Source organism: Carettochelys insculpta, chromosome 1, assembly GCF_033958435.1.
Source record: "Carettochelys insculpta isolate YL-2023 chromosome 1, ASM3395843v1, whole genome shotgun sequence".
Classification (NCBI taxonomy): domain Eukaryota; kingdom Metazoa; phylum Chordata; order Testudines; family Carettochelyidae; genus Carettochelys; species Carettochelys insculpta.
In genome coordinates this window covers 248,898,315-248,924,298 of record NC_134137.1, presented here as the reverse complement: position 1 = coordinate 248,924,298, position 25,984 = coordinate 248,898,315, and the positions used below count along the sequence as shown (strand labels likewise).

The following is a 25,984-nucleotide window of genomic DNA, read 5'->3' as shown; positions in this document are numbered from 1 at the left end:
TTATAAATACATATGCTTTTACTGTTACAGTTTGAAACAGAAAATATTCACATTGTATTGCCACACTATAATCCATCTATTATCTAATGTGCTTTTGAAGCAACATAAGTCAATTATACTTTTCAAATAAATTACATAACAAATATTTAGCTCTGACGACTTAGGCTGTGTCTACACTACGAGATAAAATAGATTTCAGTCAGTTAGCCTGATTTTTCCAAGTGCCCGTCCTCACTGTAAATCCCATTAGCTCAACTTATGGACCACTAAAATCAACATAATATCAAAATCCTAAAGTCATAGTAACCTGACAGGTGTAGCGTTCAGTTCAAATTTAAATCTCTGAATGAAAGCTGGTGAGGATCTGCTATGGTTTTAAATCAAATTCATTAGCCTCCACAGATATCCTGTATGTGCACCATAATGCCCCACGGTTCTCCTCTCTGGCCTCTTACATCTCCACTGCTCACAGGTGCAGAGGAATTTGGCAACAGGAAGACAATTACTACTCAGTACCTGGATGCCTCTGGCTGTAGGGTCATGAGAGGCTGAAAAATCTTTTTCTTTACTAGTAGCGCAGCTGTGGGGTCTGTGGTTCAGAGTATACCCCTGCTAGCTGAGCTGCCATTTTTTCTGCGCTGCCTGAAGCCAGCCGCTGACCTCCCCATATCATGTGTCAGCTTGTCTGGTAGTATATGAGGCGGGTCGTGCTGGTCTGGTAGTATAAGAAACTCCTTTTCAGCCATTTACATGCTGTCCTGCCCCCCATATTCCCTCCCTTCCCTCCCCCGGAGGCACCACACAGCCTGGAACGTTTCTGCGCCCAGCCACGCCACATGGCTTGACCTTGAACCAATAAAAGGATGTGTTGCACAAGGTGCCAGGCAGCTTGCACAGAGTGTGGGTCACGATTTTCAGGGCTGGCTGTAGCTGGGGATCATTTAGCCACCCCAAGCCATACATGTTTCAATAAAGGCAATGTAGTAGCTATACAATGACCGCAGTTCTCAAAGTAAGGCGTTACAGCGGGGAATATCCGTATCTTAAAGGTCTTCTTTTGCAGGTCCAAACCTAGCTGAAGTCTGGGGTCTTTTAGCCATCCTGAGCCATAACTGTGAATGATTCATTTGAGTTTCAGTGCAGCACCCATGTCTTAACATGGCAGGGGAAAAAGGGGAATGAGATGTGGGAAGATGTCATCATATACCCACATCTACTTGTGGGGCCAGAAGGCTACAGGGCTCAGGGAACTGTAGGATAGGTTACCACAATATGCTGCTGCAGAACTCGATTTAAGCTTGATTTAAGCTACTTGTGTGTGGCAGCAGTAAGTCGATTTTGTGGGGAGCATGTGGGAAGGTGAAGATGCTCAAGATCGAATGGATAAAATCCAGCGTTAAGAAATCAATTTTAATAAAATCAATTTTATATCGCAGAGTATACGCAGCCTTAATGAGAAAGAGGGTGGAGAACAGAACAAAAAGATACAAGGATGTATATTCCATTTTTATGACATTTAAAATAATCCATCTTGCTATTAAATTTGCATTTTTAAAACACAAAAACTTACCCCGTGTTTCTGAATGGCAACATTTGTAAGATGTACAAACATGTTATCTAATTCACTTGTACTTGGAGTATATTTTACTGTGCAAAACCGGCAAAATCCAAGCTTATACCTTAAACAAAAAAGATATTAAATATGTGAAATGCAACCAGAACTGAGGAAAACAGCATCCTAAAACACTGCATGCTTGGGAACTATTTCAGTACAATGAGTGTAAAATTTTTTGGCTGAGTACCTCAACTTTTTTTTTTTTTTTTTTTAAAAAGAGCTAAAAATCAGTATGATCTTACATGTAACACCTCAGTGGGCGGTATGTAGACACTAAAACATACAAACGCAGGTCAAATTTCTTCCCACCAATCAGTAATGGATTGTTGATATAGAGAGAAATCACATAAGCTTCTTTAGAGGACTGAGATACAAACCTAGAAAAAGTAAATATTTTGTGTTTCAGAAAGTGCTGAATAAATGTTAAAAAAAATTCCTCTGTTAAAAGCATTCTCTCAAAAGGTAATGAAGTTTTAACTCTACTAGAATCCTATATCACATGTCATATTTTAATATATTCTGGTCAATGTGTGCCAGGCACTAGGTTTCACTATGTACAAAAGCATAGCTAAAACAAATGAATGGGAGAAGCTATCCATTTAAGCTTTTTACATGTCACTGTTATAATAGGAGTGTTTAGGCTCCAACTCAAACTATTTTATTTAGCAAAGACCTTAAATACAGATTACTTGAGTGCACCACTGATTGGGCCCCTTTGCAATTATAGTAATCAGTAGTTAATACTGATTATACTATCAAGCCACATTAATGCCAACATCAGTTTGCTGCTTAAATTATCACTATTTTTCAGTATGATCTGACTGTTATAAGTTCGCTCCTCTCAGAAGTGAAGTCACCAACAATTTTAAATCTAAAGGGGAAAAAAGACAAGTAAGGATTTAAAAAAACCCACACAACGCAGTTCTTCAGGTTGTTTTTGTATTGGAAGGCTACTTGTCTCACAGTTACTTTTTTATTCAGATTGGGTTAACGAAAAAGGCCAACCAACAGAGATTTTTCTCTTGATAGAGCAGCCACTTTCCTCCTGTGTTGGGTAGGATAAGAGACAAAAATGTGGTTCATGGTCCTTCTCCCCAAGCTCCTTCCTCTTCTCACTTATTGTGAAGATGTGCTGACCCACTTCAGTTAAATCCATAGTTTATGGCTTCCCCATTCTTAAGGCTCAGCTATCAGCTCTGCTCTTCTCTGCCTAATAGGCCAGAGCTGATTGAGCCTCTCTCCAGGGCCCTTACTGAAAGCAGTCCAGCTATTTCATGGTTCAGCTGAGAATGGCTTTGTACACTGTCACATAACCTTCCTCGGGCTGAAAATGAAATCACTCACTTAGAAGCGAAAGACTTTCCTCTAACTTACAATTCGTTAATGCTATGAAGCAAAACCATTATTCCAGTCTGCCCTTGCAGTTTTATTCCTCACAGAGCTAGTCATACATACCCTTAATCTTCACAGAAAAAATATCTGTATAGTATAAGTTGACAAACAGTGGTTGTGCCACCTGACATCAAATGCAGTGACTGGCAGTAAGAGCTGTTTGAAGCAGGAAGTCATTGAAATAATAATGAAATAATGCTAAGTGGTTTGGTACACAGAAAGACTTCTCCATTAGTGAGTTGGTATTAGGCATGCCAAACTGTGACTGAATTAGTGCTGTTGATTAAATGCCACTAACTCACACAATTAACTAAAAAGAATTAATCACAATTGCACTGTTAATACAATCCCAACTGAAATTTATTGAATATTTCTGGATATTTTTCAACATTTTCAAACATACTGACCTCAGTTACAACACAGACTACAAAGTGTATAGTGATAACTTGATATTTTTTATTTTAATTTATTTGCACTGTAAAAATAAAAGAAATAGTATTATTCAGTTCATCTCATACAAGTACTGTTGGGCAATCTATCTTGAAAGTACAACTTACACATTACTTTTTAATCACTTGACAACCCTACACAGAATATACAAAATGCAGAAAAATTGGTAGAAAGGAGGTTAAACTTACGAAGATGTTTTACTGTCTCGAGACCACTTTTTAATTTGAGAGAGTTTATTGATAAGGAATATTCCCTTTCCTTGAGCTTTCCCACAAGGTTTCATAATCCAGGTGCTGGAAGGATTTTTCCTGAATTCTTCAACAAACAAGTTATAATCAGCAGGAAGCATAAAGGTGACAGGCACAAAATCTAAATCAGCAAACAAAAAGTAAAATTTAAAATAATGTATCTAGCCAGGATATGTATTAAATTAAAAATATCTTTGCTGGCTTTGCATTCTTCTGCACAGGTTGACTGTTGTCTGTATCTGATCTACTCTTTCTGATATGAGAGGACATAAAAATGGCCATGCCATGAAAGACCAATGATCTATCTAGCCCACTATCCTGATTTACAACTGTGGTTAGTGCTAGAACAGAACATGGTAATTATTGAATGACTGGTCCAGTACAATTCATGTCCAACTTCTGGACTTCAAAGGTTTAGGGAAACCAAGAGCATGGAGTTGCATCCCTGACCATCTTGGCCAATAGCTATTGATGAACCTAACCTCTGTGGACTTATCTACTTTTTCTTTTAATCCTGTTATAATTTTGGCCTTCACAAAAATCTCTGGCAACAAATTCCACAGGTTGACTATGCATTGTGGGAAGAACATCCTTATGTTTGTTTTATACCCACTGCCTATTAATTTCACAGGGTGACCCTGGTTTGTGTGTTATATGAAGGGGTAAATTACTTCCTTATTCAGTTCCTCCACACCATTCCTGCTATTGCAGACCTCTATCACATTCGCTTTTGGTGACTTCTTTTCTAAAATGAACAGTTGAGTCTTTTTCATCTCTCCTTATATGGAAGCTATTCCACACAAGTCATTTTTGCTGCCCCTTTATTCTCCCCAGTTCTAATGTATCTTTTTTAAGGTTGTACACCCAGAACTGTCTCCAGTATTTAAGGTGTGAGCATAGCATGGTTTAATATAAATGTAATTATGATATTCTCTGTCTTACCTATTACTTTTCTAATGGTTCCTAACATGGTTATTTGTTTTAACTGCTGCTGCACACTCAGCAGATGTCTTTGGAAAACTATTCATGATGGTTCCAACATCTCTTTCTTGACTTGTTACCATCCAATTTATACCCCATATTTTCGTATGTATAGTTGGGATTATGTTTCACTATATGCATTACTTTGCATTAAATTTAATGTGCTATTTTGTTGCCCAGTCACCCACATTTTCCGCAATCCCTTTATAACTCTTCACAGGTCAGCTTTGCACTAAACTATCTTCAGCAGTTTTCTAATATCTGCAGATATTACCACCTCATGAGTTATGCCCTTTTCCAGATCATTTATGTAAAGCACTGGTTCCAGTACAGATCCTTGCAGAATCCCACTATGTACCTCTCTCCACTGTGAGAGCTGACCATTTATTCATAGCCTTTGTTTCCTATCTTTTAAATGGTTACTGATCCAGGAGGGAAAATTGAAATTGTACCCTGTCAAAGGGTTTCTGAATTTTCAAGTATATTTCATAAACTGGATTACCCTTGTCCATGTTTGCTGACACCATCAAAGAATTCTAATAGTTTGGTGTGGTATGATTTCCCATTATAAAAATCCCAGTGATTCTATTTTCCAAAATATCATGTTCATCTGTGTGTCTGATAATTCTGTCCTCTACTTCAGTTTCAACAAAATTTCCTGATATTTTAGTTATGTTTATGGCTTATAAATTCCAGAATGGCCTTTGTAGCCTTTTTTAAAAATTGATGCTACATTGATACAAAGACTGTGTAATGCAGCAGGTTTCATACCACAGTTCTACAATTTCATATTTTGACTTCCTTCAGAACTCTTTTGTGTAAAGAATCTTGTCCTGGTTAGTACTGTTATTTAATTTGTCAATTTGTTCCAAAAACTTCCTCTACTACCCCCTCAATCTGGGACAATTTGGAAAATAAATGGAAAATGGAACAACTGCATGGATTCTAAAGTGAAAAAAATTTGTACAGGTTTTAAATATTTTGTCCCATGATTAAGAGAAAAGTGTTTTAGTTTTAACGTTGATTGGTAAAAAATTCTAAAGTTTCATAGCTAAGTTTCTGCATGATACACCAAACTTCCACAACCACCTCTTCCAGCCTTCTTTTGATTCTGTGACAATGCATCTCTTTCATCACATCAGAGCTGAGTGTTTCTCCCTCTGATATTGAGAGGGTCTGCAGTAAAATCAGTTCCGCTCTGGATGTATAATAAATACTTCACATTGCTGTATGTACAGTATAGAGAAGTTACTCACCTGTAGTAACGATGGTTCTTCGAGATGTGTCCCTGTGGGTGCTCCACAATAGGTGTTGGGCTCGCCCGGTGCCGTAGATCGGAAATCTTCTAGCAGTTTCTCCTGGATCGCACATGTGCCGGCGCACGCCGCCCCCCTGCGCGCCCCCGGCTGCGTGCACGATCCGGTCCCCGCCAGTTCCTTGACCAACCACCTCGGATGCTCCTGAAAAACACTAGACAGAGATCCGAAGCGGTGAGGATGGGCGGGTGGTGGAGCACCCACAGGGACACATCTCGAAGAACCATCGTTACTACAGGTGAGTAACTTCTCTTTCTTCTTCGAGTGGTCCCCGTGGGTGCTCCACAATAGGTGACTACCCAGCAGTAACCCAAGTAAGGAGGTAGGTAATCAGTTTATGTGCAGCTTGTCCCCGAGACGACTGCTGTCGACAGATGGGTATCCTCTTGGAATACCCAAGGCAGGGCATAATGCTTGGCGAAGGTGTCATATGATGACCAGGTCGCTGCTCTACAGATGTCTGTTAACGCGATGCCCTTGAAGAAGGCTGTTGACGCCGCCACCGCCCTGGTGGAGTGAGCCCTGGGCGGGGCCAGCAAAGGAGCCTTTCGAAGCTCGAAGCACATTTTTATACAGGACGCAATGTGCTTTGAGATTCTTCATGAAGAGAGACCTTCTCCCTTTGACCCGGGAGCGAGAGAGACTAGAAGCCTGTCCGTTTTCCGGAAGGACTTAGTTCTGTCTGTGTAGAAGGCCAACGCCCTCCTCACGTCTAGGAGATGCAGGCGTGCCTCCTTGACAGAGCTGTGAGACTTCGGGTAAAACGAGGGTAAAACTATTGGGTCGTTAAGATTGGACTCCAAAGAGACTTTTGGAACACAGGCTGGGTGCAGCCTTAAGGTTACCGCCTCCTTTGAGAATACTGTGCAGTGCGGCATTGCCATCACTACCGCGAGCTCACGCACCTTGCAGGCTGACATAGTTGCAAGGAAGAAGGTTGTTTTGATCGTAAGGAGACGTATGGGAACTGTGGCTAATGGTGCAAAAGGTGGACCCGATAGCGTGCTGAGTGCCAAGTCCAAATTCCACAATGGTGGAAGTGGTTTTCGAGGGGGGGTGCAGGTTTACCAGCCCCTTCAAGGACCTGGTAACGATAGGATGGGCAAATACCGTGGGCCCTTCCTCTGTATGCCGAAAGGTTGATATAGCAGCGAGGTGGACCTTTAGTGAGGAGAGAGAAAAACCCGCCTCTCTTGAGGTCCAATAAGTATTCTAGTATTACAGGTATAGTGACGTCAAGGGGAGCTAACTGCTTGGCGGAACACCAGGCTGTGAATCGAATCCATTTCTGGTTGCAAGTCCTCCTGGTGGAGGTCCTTCGGCTACATTCCAGGACTTGTTGTACTCCCTCCGTACATGTGCTCTTTAAGGAGCTGAGCCATGGATTAGCCATGCTTGTAGGTGCCAACCCTGAGGGTGCGGGTGCACTATGGACCCTTGAGCCCGCGTGAGTAAGTCCGGCGCCACCGGTAGAGGGAGCAGTGGGCAATCCAACATGCACAGAAGCAAGGGAAAACATTGCTGCCTATCCCAAGTGGGACTATGAGTATCATGCGAGCTCTCTCCCTTCTGGCTATGTGCAAGACCTTGCGGATAAGCGCTGCAGGGGAAACGCATAAGGTAGGGAGCCCTTCCATGAAAACATGAATGCATCTCCCAGGGACCCCCGCCCCACTCCTGGCCTGGAGCAGTACTGGGGACACTTTTTTTTTTTTTAACTGGGTGGCAAACAAATCAATCTGGGGAAACCCCCATGTACGAAAAGCATGCTGCAGCAGATCGGAGCGGGTCTGCCATTCGTGCGTGATTGGGCAGTGCCTGCTCAGCTGATCTGCATTCACGTTGTGTGCGCCCGGCAAGTGCGAGGCTTTCAATGTTATGTTGTTGGTGATGCACCGATTCTACAATCGGAGTGCTTCCACACATAGGGCACGGGATCGTGCTCCTCCTTGTCGATTGATGTAGAACATAATGGAGGTATTGTCGGTATTGAATCCCGACCACTTTGCCAGGTAGGTAATCTCGAAAATGTTTGCAGGCGTTGAACACTGCTCTGATCTCCAGTATGGATATGTGCAGTGCCTGTTCCGCAGGGGACCATAGCCCTTGCGTTACCTTGTCGCCGATGTGCGCTCCCCATCCCATGTGGGAGGCGTCAGTGGTAAGAAAAATAGAAATTTGTGGTTGGTGAAAAGGCACCCCCACTAGCAGATTCACGGGGTTTTCCCACCACGCCAGGGATCTGCGCACCTCTGTTGTGGGCGACACCACCCTGTGGACAGTGTGGGATGCTGGTTTGTAAACGCTCACCAGCCAATGCTACAGGCTTCACATGTGCAACCTGGCATTCTGTACCACAAACGTCGCTGCCGCCAGATGGCCCAGCAGCTGTAGGCACGTTAAGACTGGCACCATGGGGCTGTATGTAATGACTTTCACCAGCGAACTGATTGCGTGGAAGGGGGCGTCGGGTAGGTACACACTTGCTGTGATAGAGTTTCTGCGTGCCCCTATAAACTCTATATGTTGTGTGGGTTCGGACTTTGACTTTGCGAGGTTGATGACTAGACCCAGTGAAGAAACGTGTCCGCTGTGACGCGTATCATGGGTGAGACCTCTGCCTTCGAGGTCCCCTTTCAGCAGGAAGTGGCCCAGATCTGAGAAAATAAACTCCCCCTGTCTGTGCAGGTAGGCTGACACCACCGCCAAGGTTTTGGTGAAGACTCTGGGGGCCGAGGAGAGGCCAAACGAAAGAACCCTGTGCTGGAAGCGCTCCTGGCCGACCGTGAAGCGGAGGAAGCGTCTGTGTGCCGGGTGGATTGTTGTATGAAAGTAAGCATCTCTTAAGTCGAGTGCTGCAACCCAGTCTCCATCGTCCGGTGCTGTGAGTATCAAAGCAACTGTGATCATCCGAAACCATTGCTTGCGCAAGTAACGGTTGAGGCCCCGAAGATCTAAGATGGGCCTCCAGTGTCCTGTTTTCTTCTCTGGTAGGAAGTAGCGTGAATAAAAACCTTCCCCTGGAATTATTCCGGCACTCTTTTTACCGCCCTTATGAACATAAGGCGAGTCACCTTCTGCTTGAGCCTCGCCTCGTGGCAGCGTCCCTGAGGTGAGGCCTGGTGGGAGGCTTCGTCGGTGGAAGCGACTGGGAGGGGATCGCATAACCCGTGGCTATGATCTCCAGCACCCATATGTCTGTGGTGATCTTTTGACATTGGGAGTGGAACGGTCTGAGGCAATGATGGAACATGAGATGAGAGTGGCATTGAGCGAGGGTATTGATAGTGCAGCCCCCGACATACCCATCAAACTTGTTGCCTTTGAGGCCTGACCTGAGGGCATACGGCTTTGTTGAGAACGTCGCCTAGGAGTTCTGTACTGTTGCCGCTATTGATAGCGCCCTTGGCCGTAGCCCCGTTGATATTGAGCACGCTGTAGTTGTAAGCATAGCGTCTTTGCTGAGGATAAATTCCGCCACCCCACCCGCCCCGTATGGGGGAGTATAAATGTCCGAGGTTCTAAGTATAGCTCTCGAGTCCTTACTGGAGTGAGGGACCGAGTCGGTTGAGTCTGCAAACAGCTTTTGTGTATCAAAGGGAAGGTCCACGATCTTCGCCTGTAGGTCCCTCGAGATACCCGACGTCTGGGGCCAGGATTCTCTACGCATGACCACTGCTGTAGCCGTTGAACGTGCCGCCGTGTCCGCCATGTCCAGGGCAATCTGGGCTCCCGTCTGCGATGCTGCGTAGCCCTCTTGAACAATCGCCTTTAACACTGGCTTTTTGTCTTCCAGAAGTGAATCCATGAGGGGAGTAAGCCCGGAGTAATTACCAAAATTGTGGTTTGCTAGGTGTGCCCATAATTTGTCACTCTCAATTGCAGGATAGGAGAGGAATATACCTTCCTGCCAAACAGCTCTAGCTTCTTAGCATCTTTGTCCGATCCCCCGATTTGTACTGAGAAGCCTTTGACCTCTGCTGGGGCGACCCGACCACCAAAGAATTTGGTTGTGGGTGACTGAAGAGGAACTCCATGCCCTTTGCCGGGACGAAGTATTTTTTTTTTTTAGCCGCTCTCTCATTCGTAGGCGAAACAGAGGCCGGAGTCTGCCATATAGTAATGGCTGACTCCAGAATGGCTTCGTCCAGCGGAATAGCAATTTTGGATGAAGCCGGGGGTCTCAAATTTTTCAGGAGTTTGTGATGTTTCTCCCGCACCTCTGCCGTTTGAATGTCATGCATGAAAGCCACCCTTTAAAACAGCTCCTGAAACTGTTTAAGGTCATCCCGGGACGAGACATCCCCGGGGGCCATGGCCTCATCTGGGGAGGATGAGGAGGAACCCCTAAGGTAAACCTCCCTCGAACCCTCGGGTTCCCGTGGGCGACGACACACTTGCTCGCTGAAGGATTGTGAAGGAAAGTCTCGGGGTTCTAAAATTAACTCCCCTTGAGACAACTGTGTTTCCGTCCTCGATCGGGAGCGCCCACGGGGGTACTGAGCGGCCGGGTGGCGGGGGGCCTGCCCCTGGGTGCAGGCCTGTGGTTTGTCTGTGTCCAGCATAATAAGGACGACCATGGCAGCATGGGCAAGGGTCTGGAGATGGAGACCTGGACCACTCACAGGGTGTGTACCCCCAATGTCTGGGAGAGCGAGACCTCCGCGACGACACAGATAGAGGTGAAACTGACTTGTGATAGTACTCCAGGGGATCCAATCCCAGAAAATGGTGAAGGTGGCCCAAGCCATGGTGACATTGGTTGGAGGAATGGAGAAGGAGTTTTTTTTTTGTTTTTTTTTCCCCCGGATGGGCCGGTGGAGACACAGGCCTTCGGTGCGGCATGTGTATCACAGGGGGAGGGCTTGGTGCTAACAGCAGCGCAGCCCTGTCCAGAGATGGACTGCGGTGCCGGGTTTTTGATGTTGCCTTGCCCCTCCACTGTGGGGCCGGCACCGCCCCCTTCCTTGCCGGGGATCTCAGCCCCGCTGTCAGCGCCGCGCTCGGCATCGTCAGCTGTGGTGCCGCGCAGGTATCCCCGTCTGGTGCCTGCAGGCTCCGTGCCTGGCACCCCTGCACCGCTGGTGCCGCGGGGGTCTGTACCGCCTGTGATGGTGCCACCGCCTGAGTATGCGGCCGGTAGCTGTGTGCTCCGCTCGTCCTGCTCGCTGCAGATGCACGGCAAGGATCGAGCCAGGGAAAGTTCCCTCCGTTTCTGCACTGAAGGGGGCGGTCAGAGGACAGTGAGAACATGGCCGGAAAGCCTGTAATTCCCCCAGGCATAGGATGCCTTCGCTATGCCCCACAGAGGCCGGCATAGCTTCACGGCATGACTCATGCTGTGTAAAACCTGAAGAGGCCATTGTGGTGAGTCCTTTGTTGTTAAGAGGGTACTTAGCACTTAATTCCTGCCTTTCCACCCCAAAGAGTGATAACCGGCCTGCGGCAGCGGGCGACCTAATGGCCTTCACGTCCGCTCTTTTCTTCTCCGCTCCTCTCTTTTTTTTTTTCTTTTGCTGGTATTCTCTTTGTCTTTGCTTTCTCTCTTCTTGTTTTTTTTTGTTTTTGTTTTTGTTTAATAACCGAAAAACAAATCACACGTGGAAAAGAAAAACCACTAAGTAATCTGACTCTGGCCTTAGCCTGAGTGGATTCCGTCTGCAGCCGATGGTGGTTGAGAAGGAACTGGCGGGGACCGGATCGTGCACGCGACCAGGGGCGTGCAGGGGGGGCGGCGCGCGCCGGCACATGCGCGATCCAGGAGAAACTGCTAGAAGATTTCCGATCTGCGGCGCCGGGCGAGCCCAACACCTATTGTGGAGCACCCACAGGGACCACTCGAAGAAGAATCACCGGTTAGACCTTAGGGTTGGTCTGAGGACTTCTTTAAACAAAAAATTTCAAAAATTACATTTCCTAACTCCCATGGGAATACTACTTCTCATGCCAGCTACCAACCGCCAGCCACTCTAAGGCCGTTTCTACACAGGCCACTTTCTTCAAAAGTGGCATGGTAATACACGACTCGAAATATGCTAATGAAGCGTGGATGCATATTCCCCATGCCTCATTAGCATATGGTCACATGATTTGGAGTCTGGAAGGCTGTTCTTCCGGACTCCAAAACACCGTTTAGAAGCATGGCCTCCGGGCGTCTTCCGGAAGGAAGTCCTTCTTCCGGAGGCCCCTTCTTCCCAAAAATTTTTGGGAAGAAGGGGCATCTGGAAGAAGGATTTCCTTCTGGAAGCGCCCCTGGAGGCCGCGCTTCTAAACGGCGTTTTGGAGTCCAAATGAACGGCCTTCCGGACTCCAAATCATGTGACCGTATGCTAATGAGGCGCAGGGAATTTGCATCCATGCTTCATTAGCATATTTCGAGTCATGTATTACCATGCCACTTTTGGAGAAAGTGGCCTGTGTAGAAATGGCCTAACTCACTCTGGGCCAAGCTATGCTGGGAGCCATGGCTCTCGCCACCACTGCCCCACCCTACACACTTCCCCGCCACCACCATAAACCCTAGAAGTCTCCTTGTAGTGAAAAGCTGATCTTTATCTAGACTCTACAGGAAGCCTTTCCCATCATTGTACACAACCCTTCTGCAGCTTGAATCTCATCTCCTCTCGTTTTCAGTAAGTGGAAGCTGTTTTTAAAGGTTGCAGGCTGCCCTTAATTAGATTCAGGTGTCCATAACTACCCTGAGCTAACCTCTTTTACTTCACAGCAATGTACTTCCTTTGCATTCCATCAAAAGGCTTCTACAGTTCAGCTGGCACACCTCACAAATTCTACATGCACAAATACAGTTAGCAAAACTACCATGTCCTGGGAGACTGCCTTGGGTACAACAATCTCGCAGACCACTGAGATGAAGGAGGGCCTACCTTGCCAATCACTACTTCATAGGGAAAGAGACTTTAGCTATTCTACAACTGATATACCTGCCTTCAACCACTCTTCAAGAACTCTCAAATCTAGTTCTGATTAAAAAGAGAGAAAATTCTAGTTTAATTCTGATTAAAAAGAGAAAAGGGATATAATGGCTTTTTAAGAGTGAATTAGATTAGCACATAAAAGGGATCACACAAAGTGTGTCAATTTCAACTCACATTAGCTTTATCATCAGCACACGTTTAGAAATGTAAAACATGAATCTGCAAATTGGATTTGTCTTCCTCTGTATGTATGACTAGTGGTATATGAAAGGCACATGTGATTCAGTACTCTGATCTTAGAACCAGGAACTAGAAATGCCCAAGTGTTAATTCCAACTATTGATTGCCTCTGAAGCCCTGAGTAAAATACAGCCTCTTCCTCTGTTTGTAGAAGATTTATCCACTAACTTTAAAGGCAATATTTAAGAGTTTTAAAAATGTAATATACTATATATAAAATACTAAGAATTAATTGTGTTCTTTTTGCTAGAGTGTTGAATGAGCCTTAAATTTTTTTACTCCCTAGTTCACAAGCAAAAGCATAAGAATATCATATACAGCATCAAAATCTTCTGTGCAATTTTTGTTATCATTATTCTCTTCAGTGAAACTGGGAGGTATTTTTGAGCTGCTGTTTCCAGTGGCTAACTAAATAAAGCTAGCATACTAAATATAATACAAACATCAAAAAGATATTCAAAAATATATGGAGTTTCTTATTTTGCAACTTTACACACACACTAAATGTTAAATGGCCCCCACTGCTTCTTTGCTGATACCTCCCAATCATCAACCAGAGCCCAGTCCTAAAAAAAACATAAAGCTCCATCTGAACTACCTTCCATCTACTGATTCAACACACATCAAACTTTAAATACATCCACAAAAGCACCAGAGACTAACTCAAACAACAAGAAGTCCTGGGGAATCTTACAGACTAACAGATATTTTGGAGCATACGCTTTCATGGGCAAAGACCTGCTTCGTCAGTATCTGATGAAGCGGGTCTTTGCCCACAAAAGCTTATGCTCCCAAATATCTGTTAGTCTATAATGTGCCACAGGACTACTTCTTGTTTTTGAAGATACAGGCTAACATGGCCACCTCTCTGATACTTGTCTTTCTAAGTCAGACATCATTAATTATCAACAAAAGACAACATCAGACAGAGTGGAAGATTAGTTATGAAGCTATACAAGGGAAGAAAGTTATAGGATAAACAAAGAGGTGATGAAGCCTTTTAACCAAGACACTGGTTCAAATATCCATCAGGCAGTGTCCTGCATTTGTTACTGTCTGATGTCTATTTGAAGACACAGGAACAGGAACTCAGTTATTGGTGACAGCCATTTCACACCACTAGAACCACTAGCATAAATATACCATTGATAAGATACTAGCAAAGATGCCAAAAGGTTGAATGTAGACATTGAATTATGACGCTCTCAAAAATGGCCTTTCATGAGCAGCACTGAGGCACTTGGACAGGTAACTATGGTGATACTTACATTTTCATTGCCCACACAAAACCCAGTCTGCAGATTAAAAAAAAAAAAATGCATTTTTTGTCTCTACAATTTTCTGACACCTTTGAACACTCAATTTTCTGAACATATCATACTACAATTGTGACTTGTAAATTTATCTAGCTTTGGCAAGAATCCTAGACTGATTCCAATATCCAGTACTGTTTTTGTTTAAAGTACATTACTTTACAATTTTATCCTATTATCACAAAATCATCTTTTTCATATATAATCTATGTGCGATCAGTAATAAGAATGATGCTGGCAGTCAGAAATACATACCTAAATAAATATATTTTCCATTCTCATCTTTCTCTGCAAGAGGACTACCTTCTTTTTCTAATTCTTTCCTGTATCTCTTGATATTTTTCACCATCAAGTCCTTCCTGGTCAGCTCATAGTGATTTGGGAAATGGTTGACAATTTGGTCATCAGAAAGTCGATAGCCAGTTTCCACGCTGAAAACATTTCGGATGGTTTGTACACTCATCCTGGAAGGTGAAATAAATGTTAATGGATTTTCCCTCAAGCAACAGCATTTAAAATAAGGACAAGCAAGTTTTGGTCTCCTTTATTTTCTAAATTCCATCTTGGTTAATTTACTAAATTTAGAAAGTTAAAAGAAAAAAAAAAGACTAAACATAACGTACTATCATGTTATGGGAACTTGTGTCCTCTCTGTGTGTTTAACATTTCTTTTATAGACGGGATACTTAGGTTTTTAGTGAAACTTCAAAACATCCTGAACCAATGTTAGTGAAACCAGGTGAAACTCTTCCAGACAAGACTGCAGACCTACAGGCACTATTCATTCCTACACCAGTTCTGAAGTCAGGGCACAGACAGGAGGTAGTCAACTTGTACTCATCCTATCCTGGCACTATGAGCGGCTAATCAATCCCCAACAGAGCTTGGAAATAGCCAATACATGCCCACACACCTTAGCAGCATGTCTCAGGAGCTACTATCATGTTCTTCAGAATCCCACCTTTCTTTTTCTATAAAAAGGAAATGAAAACTAACTATTGCTTGAAGAAAACTTCAAAAACATGTTTATGATTCAGAGATATTTGCTCTGGGAGGTGTCAATTACACTATTCCTCTCAGAAGAGGTGGGTTCCATTTTGACAGCCACATTACTAACTACTTCATTCCTCATATGAAAAAGGAGAGGGAGGGTCACATATTGGCACCATTTACTCAGAGTGAATGTAGCAATCAAGGTCTGGACATTCCAAGTGTCCAACAAGGGACTTGAATTCCAAACAGGCAAATGAATCATCTGGTTTTATATAATACTGAGTAAGAGCTTTTACAGAAGTCTGCAATGTCCTAAACTTAGTGGTCATTATGAGAGCTATATACAGACAGTTGTTATGAATTCATGTATATAGATAACTGTGCTCATAGTTAGTGGTGCTGTCAAGTAGTGAGGAGCAGCCTTGTGAGCCAGTAAACACTAGCTCCAAGAACCTAATATTGTTCAGCCTAGGAAAAGACAAAAGATGGGCCATTAAAATTAGTGGTAAAACGCAGACATCCCATCTAGTTTTTTTCTCCACCCTGAATAACCAGTTGTTACAAGGGGGGTGACAGGCAGGGGAGTCCTTTTAAATAGGAGGCTTGCAACTGAAGATGCCATTCAGAAACTGACCACTTGGTGCGTACTCTCCGTGACTCTCCTCTATGATGTGGGGTATGCCGACAAACTTTTCAAAGGCAGTAAGTAACTTATCTCATTTGAAAGTCTAAAACTTAACATTTTATCTTAATGTTTATTCATTGTATAACTTGAACGTGTTTGCACTTAGGCTGCTGGAAGCCAAGGTGAGACCTTCATGCTTGTGAGTTGCCTACTGGTGTCAGGGCTATGAGCCATAGCAGCATGGTACTGAAGCATCCACAACCAGGGACAAAGGATTTTTTCCTAAAAGTGGTGGGACCATGAAGCCTAACCTGGTGTAAGGGGCCTCGAGGGCTCACCATCTGCAACTGGGCTATGGTTAAGAGTTGTGCTGGGAGCCACAGACCTCCATCTGCCCCAGCAAAGAACGCAGGGGGATAGGGACACAAGCCAGGGCCTACTCTTGCTACCCACCTCCACCCCAAGATGGAGGTTCCATGGCTTCCCGTAGCTGCCTGGGTTTCATGGGCTGAACTTATATAGGCCGAGATTCAGCTTCTGGACTGACCTCAAAGATGGGACCTGAGAGTTGGGGATGAGAGGAATGAAGATGGGAAGCAGGGGGCTGAGTCTGTGCCAAAAAGTGGAACTCTGCACTCACAGAGCAAAAGAGGATTTGTGGGGTACAGACTGTAGTAATAAGACTCTGTAATACATTAACCCCTCTTTATGTCCGATGAAAGCAGAAGTGTTAATGTGCCACTGTACCACAAATGGTCCCTTCGTACATGTGCAGACTGTTCCATCTGGCTTTTAGCTGTAATGCAGAGTACATTTTCCAGACCTGAAGAGCTATTTGTGGCTCAAAAGCTGATCTTGCTGTCCAATAGATGTTGGCCCAGTAAAAGGTATTACCTCACTCACTTTTTCTCTCTAATATCCCAGTACCAATATGACTAAAACTGTCAGAGGGGTAGCCATGTTAGTCTGTATCAACAAAAACAATGAGAAGTCCTGTGGCACCTTACAGACTAACAGATACTTTGGAGCATAAAATTTTGTGGGCAAAGACCCGCTTTAATCAGATGCATGTCATTCAGTGAAGTTGGTCTTTGCCCATGAAAGCTTAAGCTCCAAAAGATCTGTTAGTCTATAAGGTGCCACAGGACTTCTCCTTGTTTTTATGGCTAAAACTACTTGCATATGATCCAGATGCCAGCCTTCCAACCCCACTTCCACCACCCCAAGACAAACAAAAAAGCCACACCTACCTCATAGGCCTCAATCCTGCCACTAAAGTAACACAGATGGGCCCCTGCACTTATGGGGAGCCCTAGTGACTTCGATGGGGTCTCCACAGGTAGAAGGATCTCCTCATGCAAAGATAACTGCAAGATCAAGGTCAAGGTCCTGCAGTTCTTCAGCAAACACTGGCAGTTTAATGGAGGCATACTTCCTTCTCAGTGTCACAATAAATCAGTGATGTTCTATATTTGTATATCAAACCATTAATTTTTAATATTAACAGCAAATCATTAACTGGTTTTAGTTAAGGAAAAGTAAATTTTAAAATGTGTAATGAATTGAAAAATGAGAATTCTTATATTAACTTACCAGTAAAAATTCCAGTCTTCATTTTCTGACACCTGAATCCATCCTCTCTTTTCAAAGTTATTTATTAGCACAGATTTTTCTATGTCAGTTACCCATTTTACTTTTCCTGCCATTACCCTAAAGAAAAAACAAACATGTTATGTTGCGTAGCTTCAAGACTTCCTCTCTTTCATTTTGCTCTTGATACATGCCAGATAAAACCAAATGGGGAAATGAAAGTGTATCCACAGGCAGGACCATCACAATGGGCATGCAGGGCATGGGACAACTCCTCCACTAACAACCTAAGTGCAGGACAAGCTCCCCAACCCCTCCCTGTCCCATGTCAGCAACATTCCATCCCCTAAACCCCACCCCTGCTCCACCCCCTTGACCAAAGCCCCTGTCCTGAGCAACACAAGCTGGGGTGGATTACCAGGCGGCCTGGCACAAGGCAGCAGCAGAAGTCAGCCACTCCACTCACTGTAGCAGTGAGAGCTGGAACAACCCAGCACCCTGTCAGGCTCCACCCCAGAACACTCTCCCAGCCCATATGGTCCACGACAGCAGAAGGGAAAGAGAGCACCCCAGAATACTCTGCTCCCTGCTGCCATGGTGAAGCGGAGCACAGCAGGCTGGGAGAAGGTGACAGCGTGGAGCACAGAAGGCTGCTAGACCACTCTGGCTCCCATCACCATGGTTAGCAGGAAGGGGCAACCCCTGCTGCCACCTCGAGTCAGGCTCCCAAGGTAATCACCCCAGGCTGCCCTGGGCCCCACCCACAGGATAGTTGAAGTGGCCACTGCAGAGCCCCTCAAAGCGTGGGGCCTCAACAGCCACCCTGAACCGTTCTATGGATAGGAAGTCTCTTCCACAGGATAATTTACCTTGTGCTTTTTCAGATGAGGAAGAAATAATTCATTGTTTGAGAAAGACGACAGCTCCATTTGCACTAGAGTTTGAAGTCCTATATTGATTCCCAGAACACACAGAGCATGGGGAGCAGTAGTTGCAAACTTTTTTCATGCTGTCCTGACAGTGTCTCTCAAATCTCACCTAAGGGACCACACTAGGAGTGAGAAGGTAATTCAAGGCTCTATGACTTCTCCAAGACTGCTAACAAGAGTAAGGATTAGCATCAACTGTGCTAATGACTGTCTGTCCACTGAACTGACATCACAACCTTGCCTTTAGTTTGTGTAACATTTACAAAATAAAATGTGGTGCACTGGAAATGAGAAATGGTATTTTAAATGGCACATATGTCATGGCTTGTTCACTCAGAAAATATGGAAACAACAATGCAGGACTATAAAGCACTTATGTTGGGAATCCTTTATCAAATATTCACAGTATACTATAGGTTTCAAAAGTTTTATTTAATTTCAAAATCTCCTTCTTATTTTTCATATTCATATTCCTTCATTTCACACAACTGCTAGTTGGCAACTTTTTTGTAGTTGGGCACATTGACAAGTAACTCTCAAGTGAGTTAATGTTAATCTTCCAGTCAAGAGCTACACAACGCTTATTGTAGAAGAGACCTCTAAAGCCACACCCTGCTGAAATAGTCACTTCCAGTAATCTAAACCAGGAGCATACAAAGTAGGGGGTGGGCCCCCGTGGGGGAGAAGAGGCATGAAAATTTGTAAGTGGGGGCTGCTGGGTCTCAGGCTCATTCATCTCATTAAAAAAAGTTGAAATACGTTACTGTTTTTATGTATATGTATTCATCTATATATTCCAATTAATAACGCTTTTACATTCTACAAGCTTATTGTCTTACATGTACCGAAAGGGTTTGTTTGTTTTCCATTTGGATTATGTTAAACAGGTTGTGGGGGGCCCTGTTAATCACAGGGATGAAAAGTGGGGCCCAACATAAAAAGTTTGCTCACCCCGATTTAGATCTCACTTTCTACATAACGTTTCTCTCATAGCAGCATAACACCCTTCCAATACAGGCATTTAAAAAAAATCTAACAAAGACAGGTTACAAGGAAGCCAGTGAGGATCTCAGGAGTTTGGAAGAGTGGATCTAATTGGAAGAGCAACATTTAACAATAATTGTTATGCCAATTACATTGATTGTGAGGCCAAAGATGACATGTCCTTCTCTTCAAAAGGGTTAAACTGTGAAACCCCAATGTTGCTATTCAATCTACAAGTCACTTTTAAAATTGAACTCTAAAGGAGCTGCTTGGTTAGTTCCCCCATAGCTATTTGAAAAACTGGAAAATTGCTGACTGAAAAAAACCACCCCTAATGATGCTCAGATCAAGTGCTATTATTATTACTGAAACAGACAAGAGTTCTCTTCTGGCTCTGCCTAAAGGTAAAGGACAAACTGATGTAATTCAAGAACCAGAAAAAAATGTACAAAACACTTCATACAAGGCTCTCCGTCTATTAAAATACAGATATCAAAAGAAGAACAACTTAGTAAATTAAAGAGTATTATTTTCAAGTGAATTGGAAATTAAAACTTCAAACTCACTTTTAAGAGGACCTGCAATTCTGCTTTTAATTTTTACTGAAGATAAAAAAAAAATAGATCTGAACTGATATAAGGCAGACCTTGCGTGAGAGAGAGTGGTCTTGAGGTCAAGGCACCGGAATAGAACTCAAAAGGGCTGTCATCAATTCCCACTTGTGCTATAGACTTCCCATGGAACCTTGGATAAATTACTTAATTTCTCTGTGGATCAACCCTCACTAGAAATATTATCCCCTTTTAAATATTTCTCCAACCTTTCTCTGTCTTGCCTATTTAAATTGTAAATTCTTCAGGGCAGGTTCCTCCTCCTACTATTTTTGGCCCTGGCAGCAAATAACTCCTAATATATGTGACTTCACTGTACTATTAAAAGCTCAAGCATTCAGGACTTCCTTCACGTCAGAGTAATTATTAAAAAAGCTAGAGACAAAACAAACTAATTACTAAAACCAAAATTAAATACAAAGGAAGTTGGCTCCCTCAGCTTCTATTCCACAAGGCCAACTTTTTACTAAGGTATGACAACACATTTTCTTAAACAATGCATCAGAGATACTGGCTTTGCAAAACATCTGTGTGCTACCGAGCAGAGGAGAAACTTGTTGTGGTACCTTGTTCCAAACAAGGATGCACATTCAGACACGTAAGGAAGCATTCCAGAGATTTTAAAAACTGACTCATCCAATCAATTACACCACAGGAAACTACTTAGTCCCCTCCCCTGTTTAACACCTGGAAATTTAACCAAAGTCCGGTGTCACAGGTGAATTCCAAAGCTACAGGATCTGATTATGGCTGAGAGAATTCTGTGCCACTGTGCATGTGCAGAACGTATGTACCCCACAGATTCCTTAGCTTCCCTGCAGAAAATGTGACTGTCAGGGAAGCAAAGGGAAGCCACAACAATGGTCATGTGACCCTCCACAGAAGTATGTTTTGTGTGCCCAGGATAGTCAGCAGAGAGACGAAGCACTGTGGGGCATGGAGCGTGACTGGGGAAGAACCAGCTGGCGGCTCCCATTCTGATCTTCGCTTATCTACTAGTCACAGCTGGGCTGGAGGAAGGAAAGGATTTCTTCCTCAACACAGCACCTGGGGCCATATCAGAGCCTCCCCCCGATTTCTTCTCCGCAAACTCCACACACATCTCCTTCCAGCACCATGCTCCTCAACTATAGGGGGAGGGACTCCTGGATAGGCAGCTGCTCCCCCAGCCACCCAACCCCTGCCCATCCTGACTTCCTCAGACTCAGATCCTCCCACCAAGGCTTACCTCCCTCCACACAGCAAACCCCTAATAAGTCCCACTCCCCCTGCACCTGGACTACCTTCACCCAGTTTCTTACTCCATTGAGCACTAACCAGCTGCATCTGGATCCACACTCCACTGAGTCCAGTCTGCATCTGGACCTCCATTAAGTTTCCCACACACCCAGAGTCCCCTGCGGAGCTCTGCCCCCATACACACCCAGAACTACCCCAATACTGAGCCCCAACCACATTCACCTGGACCACCTGCTAAACCCACCCAGAACTGCCACTCCCCAACAAAGTCCCTGTGGATCCAGATGCCCCTTACACCCAGATCTCCACAGAGCCACTCCCACCCAGACTGCCCCACACAGAACCTTCTCAACCCATACTTGGTTCCCTCCACACCAGGGGTGAGCAAACTTTTTGACATGAGGGCCGAACTGAGTACCAAAATTGTATGGAGGCCCACGTAGGGAACACTGGGGCTATGTCAACACTAGCACCCCCATTTCGAAAGTCGGATGCTAATGAGACACTTTGGGATATGATAATGAGGCACTGCAATGAATATGCAGTGCCTCATTTGCATAATGGCGGCCACGGTGCTTCGAAAGTGCCACTTTCAACTGCACACTGCTCATCTACACGGGGTCCTTTTCAAAAGGACCCCGCAGACTTCGAAATCCCCTTATTCCTATTTGATTATAGAAATAAGGGGATTTCAAAGTCTGTGGGGTCCTTTTGAGAAAGACCCTGTGTAGCCGAGCCGCGTGTGATCGAAAGCGGCACTTTTGAAGTGCTGTGGCCGCCATTATGCTAGTGAGGCGCTGCATATTCATTGCAGTGCCTCATTAGCATATCCCAATGTGTCTCATTAGCATCCTGCTTTCGAAAGGGGGGTGCTAGTGTCGACATAACCTGGGAGAGACTGTGGTCCCCCACGCAGAGCCAGACATAACCAGGCCCTTGCCCCCATCTAATCCCCGCCTGTCTCAGGGTCCTCTGAACCCATATTTAACTCCCCTACTCCCTGTCCACTATCTAACCTCCCAGGAACCCACCTCTGACCACCTCCTTTAACCAACCACCCTGACATCTCACCCCCTGACCACACTGCACAGATCGTTGGGCTGGCATCATGGCAACAACATTGCCAGGGCACCGCAGGAGCTAAGACAGCAGGTGAGGGAAGGTAAAATGGGAGGGGGCAGGGGTTAGCCAACCCCTCCTCCACCAGGCAGCCAGATCATCTGTTGCCCTTGCTCACCATGCCATCCAGGAGTTGGGCTGGCTCCTTCCGGCAAGGCTGTCCCAACTCCCCACACCAGCAGGAAGTTGGGGCCAATGGGCTGGATGTGGGCCATGGGCCATACTTTGCCCCTCCTCTACTCCACACTAAACCCCTCCACGATTGAATCCTGCCTTGCTGAGCCTGCCTGGTGCATCTGACACAGTAGGTCACAGCCCTGGGTCGTTTCTGGCGGAGACCCAGTCCTTGACTGTGTCAAAGTGGTAAGGCTGCACCAAACCGAGTCTGTGTCCTCTGGGAGTGGCACAGTGATCTCCTACCTCTTTGCAGAGAGGGGTCTGTGCCCACCCCATGCCATGCTGAAGCTTCTGTATTTATCTAACAAATGAAATTTGCAGGATTTTAAAATATCATGCACAGAATTTTAAATGTTTTAGCACAGAATTTTTTTGGTGCTGAATGTCCTCACAAGAGCTGAACTGTGTTTGTATTCTCCTTTATTGCATCTTTGTGGTGATTAAAGACTGCCAAAAATTCTTTTTCTGACGTTTTTAATATTAAATGCACTCAATCTAGGTATTTAAACAGGCATTCTTTACTATAGCTGTAATTACTTCACAAATGTAGGTGAATTTATCCTCACAATTACAAAGACAGGAAATATCTCCTCAGGGGCAACAAAGAGATTAAGTAACTTTCTGAAGGTCACAGAGAAAGCGTGTAGCAAAGCACTGAATTTTAACTCCTCGCCTGTGGCCACACTAGCCCCTCCTTTCGGAAGGGCTATGGTAATGTGGCATTTAGGAATATGCTAATGAGGCACTGCTATGAAAATGCAGCACCTCATTAGCATAATGATGGCTGTGCATGCTTTGAAACTGCTGGTTTCGAAACGCACACCACCCATGTAGTCAAGGGCCTTTTCAAACTACCCCCGATTTCGAAAGCCCCTTATTACCAAAACCAAATGGGAATTAGAGGCCTTCGAAATCAGGAAGTCGTTTTGCAAGTACCCCTGCTACACAGGCAGCTGCATTTCAAAACCAACAGTTTCTAAGTCACCGCAGCCACCATTATGCTAATGAGGCACTCCATATTGATGGCAGCACCTCATCAGCACATTCCAAAGTGCCACATTACCATAGCCCTTCTGAAAGGAGGGGTTAGTGTGGCCACAATCCTAGTGTCCAAAGCACATCATCATACTTCCTCTCCTATTTAAGATAATAAATTATTCAAGATCCAATGGGAGGGAAATATTACACGAGATTCATATTTAGCTCTCTGGATATGTGGATTATTTGCTTATCTCCAAAGGATGCATAAATAGACCATTTAAAGCTTTGTGTTTTTTATAATTTGTTTGCAAATAACTGCAAGCAAAATGATTTTTGTCAGCAGGATACAATGAGAAATATTACTGAAAGTAACACAGTGTATATTTAACAATATAGGTAATACATTAAGGAAACAACGGTAGTATAAATTTAATCCAGTATTAAATGCTTCAGCTATTCTAGAGAGACTTATACCACATATGTGTCTCTCCCTTCTCCTCCCCCCACACAGGTGATTAGATGATCTAACACTTCTCTCCATCTCTGAGGTTTACCACCACAAATCTGATTCGTACTCAAGCAGCACGCATTAAAGATTATGAAAAATCTCAAAGTCAGCAGAAGTTTTACCCATTTAAGAGAACTGCAGAATCAGTGTCATGACACATTCCACATACTTCAGGAAAATATGCTTACGAATAGAATATAACAATTAAGAATTTTGCATAATACCTCAGGTTAGCTATCATTGGAAAGCTTGCCCACAGACAACTTGCCCACCCACAACCTGCCAACCTGAAGCAAACCCTAACCAGCAACTATACCCCGCACCACAGTCACTCTAACTCAGGGACCCATCCATGCAACAAACCTCGTTGCCAGCTCTGCCCACATATCTACACCAGCAACACCATTACAGGACCTAACCAGATCAGCCACACCATCGTGGGTTCATTCAGCTGCACATCTACCAATATAATTTATGCCATCATGTGCCAGCAATGCCCCTCTGCCATATACATCGGACAAACTGGACAGTCTCTACGTAAAAGAATAAACGCACACAAATCAGATATCAGAAATGGCAATATACAAAAACCCGTAGGAGAGCACTTCAATCTCCCAGGCCACACAGTAGCAGGCTTAAAAGTAGCTATCCTACACAAAGAAATTTCAGGACCAGACTCCAAAGAGAAACTGCTGAGCTACAATTCATCTGCAAATTCAACACCCTGCGCTCAGGCTTAAAGAAAGACTGTGAATGGCTGGCTAAATACAAAAACAGCTTCCCCTCCCTTGGTGTTCACACCTCCAGATCAACTGCTGGTAGTAAGCCTCACCCTTGCTGACAGAGCTAACCTTGTTATCCCCAGCCTTGCTCTGGCTTATTTATACCTGGCCCTGCAGATTTCCAACACCAGCATCTGATGAAGTGAGTCTGTGCTCACAAAAGCTCATGCTCAAAACTTTTCTGTTAGTCTATAAGATGCCACAGGACCCTTCATTGCTATTGGAAAGCTTGTAATCTACTGAAAATGGTTATCCCATTTGTACATGTTTCTTACAAGTATTTTATATTAGAACTAAGGCAGATGAGAATTTTCCAGATATGAAGAAGTGGGTCTGTCCCATGAAAGCTCATCACCCAATAGATTATACTGTTAGTCTTTAAACTGCTTTTGTGTTTTGTGGAGTATAAACCTGTGTTACTAAAGTAGTCATGCTAAGTGATGGCCATTAATGGTACTTAAGCATCTTGATGGCCCCTTAGAAAGAAAACAATGAATTGTAAATGAACTTGTTCTTCCTATAAACCTGGGATGATGATGGTCCTATCAAAACATGTGGCCATGTCACCTGATGCTGGGACCCAGTGTGTACTTTTTCACTGAAATCATAGAATCATAGGCTGGAAGGGACCTCAGGAGGTCATCGAGTTCAGCCCCCTGCTTCAAGCAAGATCAACCCAACTAAGTCGTCCCAGCCAAGACTTTGTGAAGCCAGGACCTAAAAACCTCTAGGGATGGAGATGCAACCACTTCTATGACACAGGTATAGAACACTGAACATGAGAACAAATTTAAACTGAACACAAAGGGGTCTCAACTTCAGCAAAATCTATGTAAAGGTGGGAAGCCAAACAATAGGGACGGCTGCCACATGTCAGTGCACCCATGCTTACCACCCAAGATGACTGCTGGAAACATTTAACAGTGAAAGGGGGAAGGACTGAGCCCAGACTGAGA

General features: G+C 44.3%; 1 protein-coding gene across 5 annotated transcripts in view; it reads right to left on the bottom strand.

Moving 5' to 3' along the window:
• The window catches only part of TTLL1 (TTL family tubulin polyglutamylase complex subunit L1), a 58,811-nt gene that overhangs the window by 17,497 nt on the left and 15,330 nt on the right, over positions 1–25,984 (bottom strand). For 3 of the 5 annotated variants that reach the window (XM_075003856.1, XM_075003883.1, XM_075003873.1), the window contains exons 2-6: positions 17,702–17,818; positions 14,746–14,954; positions 3,646–3,826; positions 1,858–1,992; positions 1,571–1,679 (exon numbers count right to left, since the gene is read on the bottom strand). In XM_075003856.1, coding sequence (XP_074859957.1) covers positions 1,571–1,679; positions 1,858–1,992; positions 3,646–3,826; positions 14,746–14,954; positions 17,702–17,818 — 751 coding nt within the window. Of the gene's footprint in view, positions 1–1,570; positions 1,680–1,857; positions 1,993–3,645; positions 3,827–14,745; positions 14,955–17,701; positions 17,819–18,567; positions 18,737–25,984 lie in introns of all 5 variants that reach the window. The other 2 variants (XM_075003889.1, XM_075003864.1) reach the window with 2 other exon arrangements.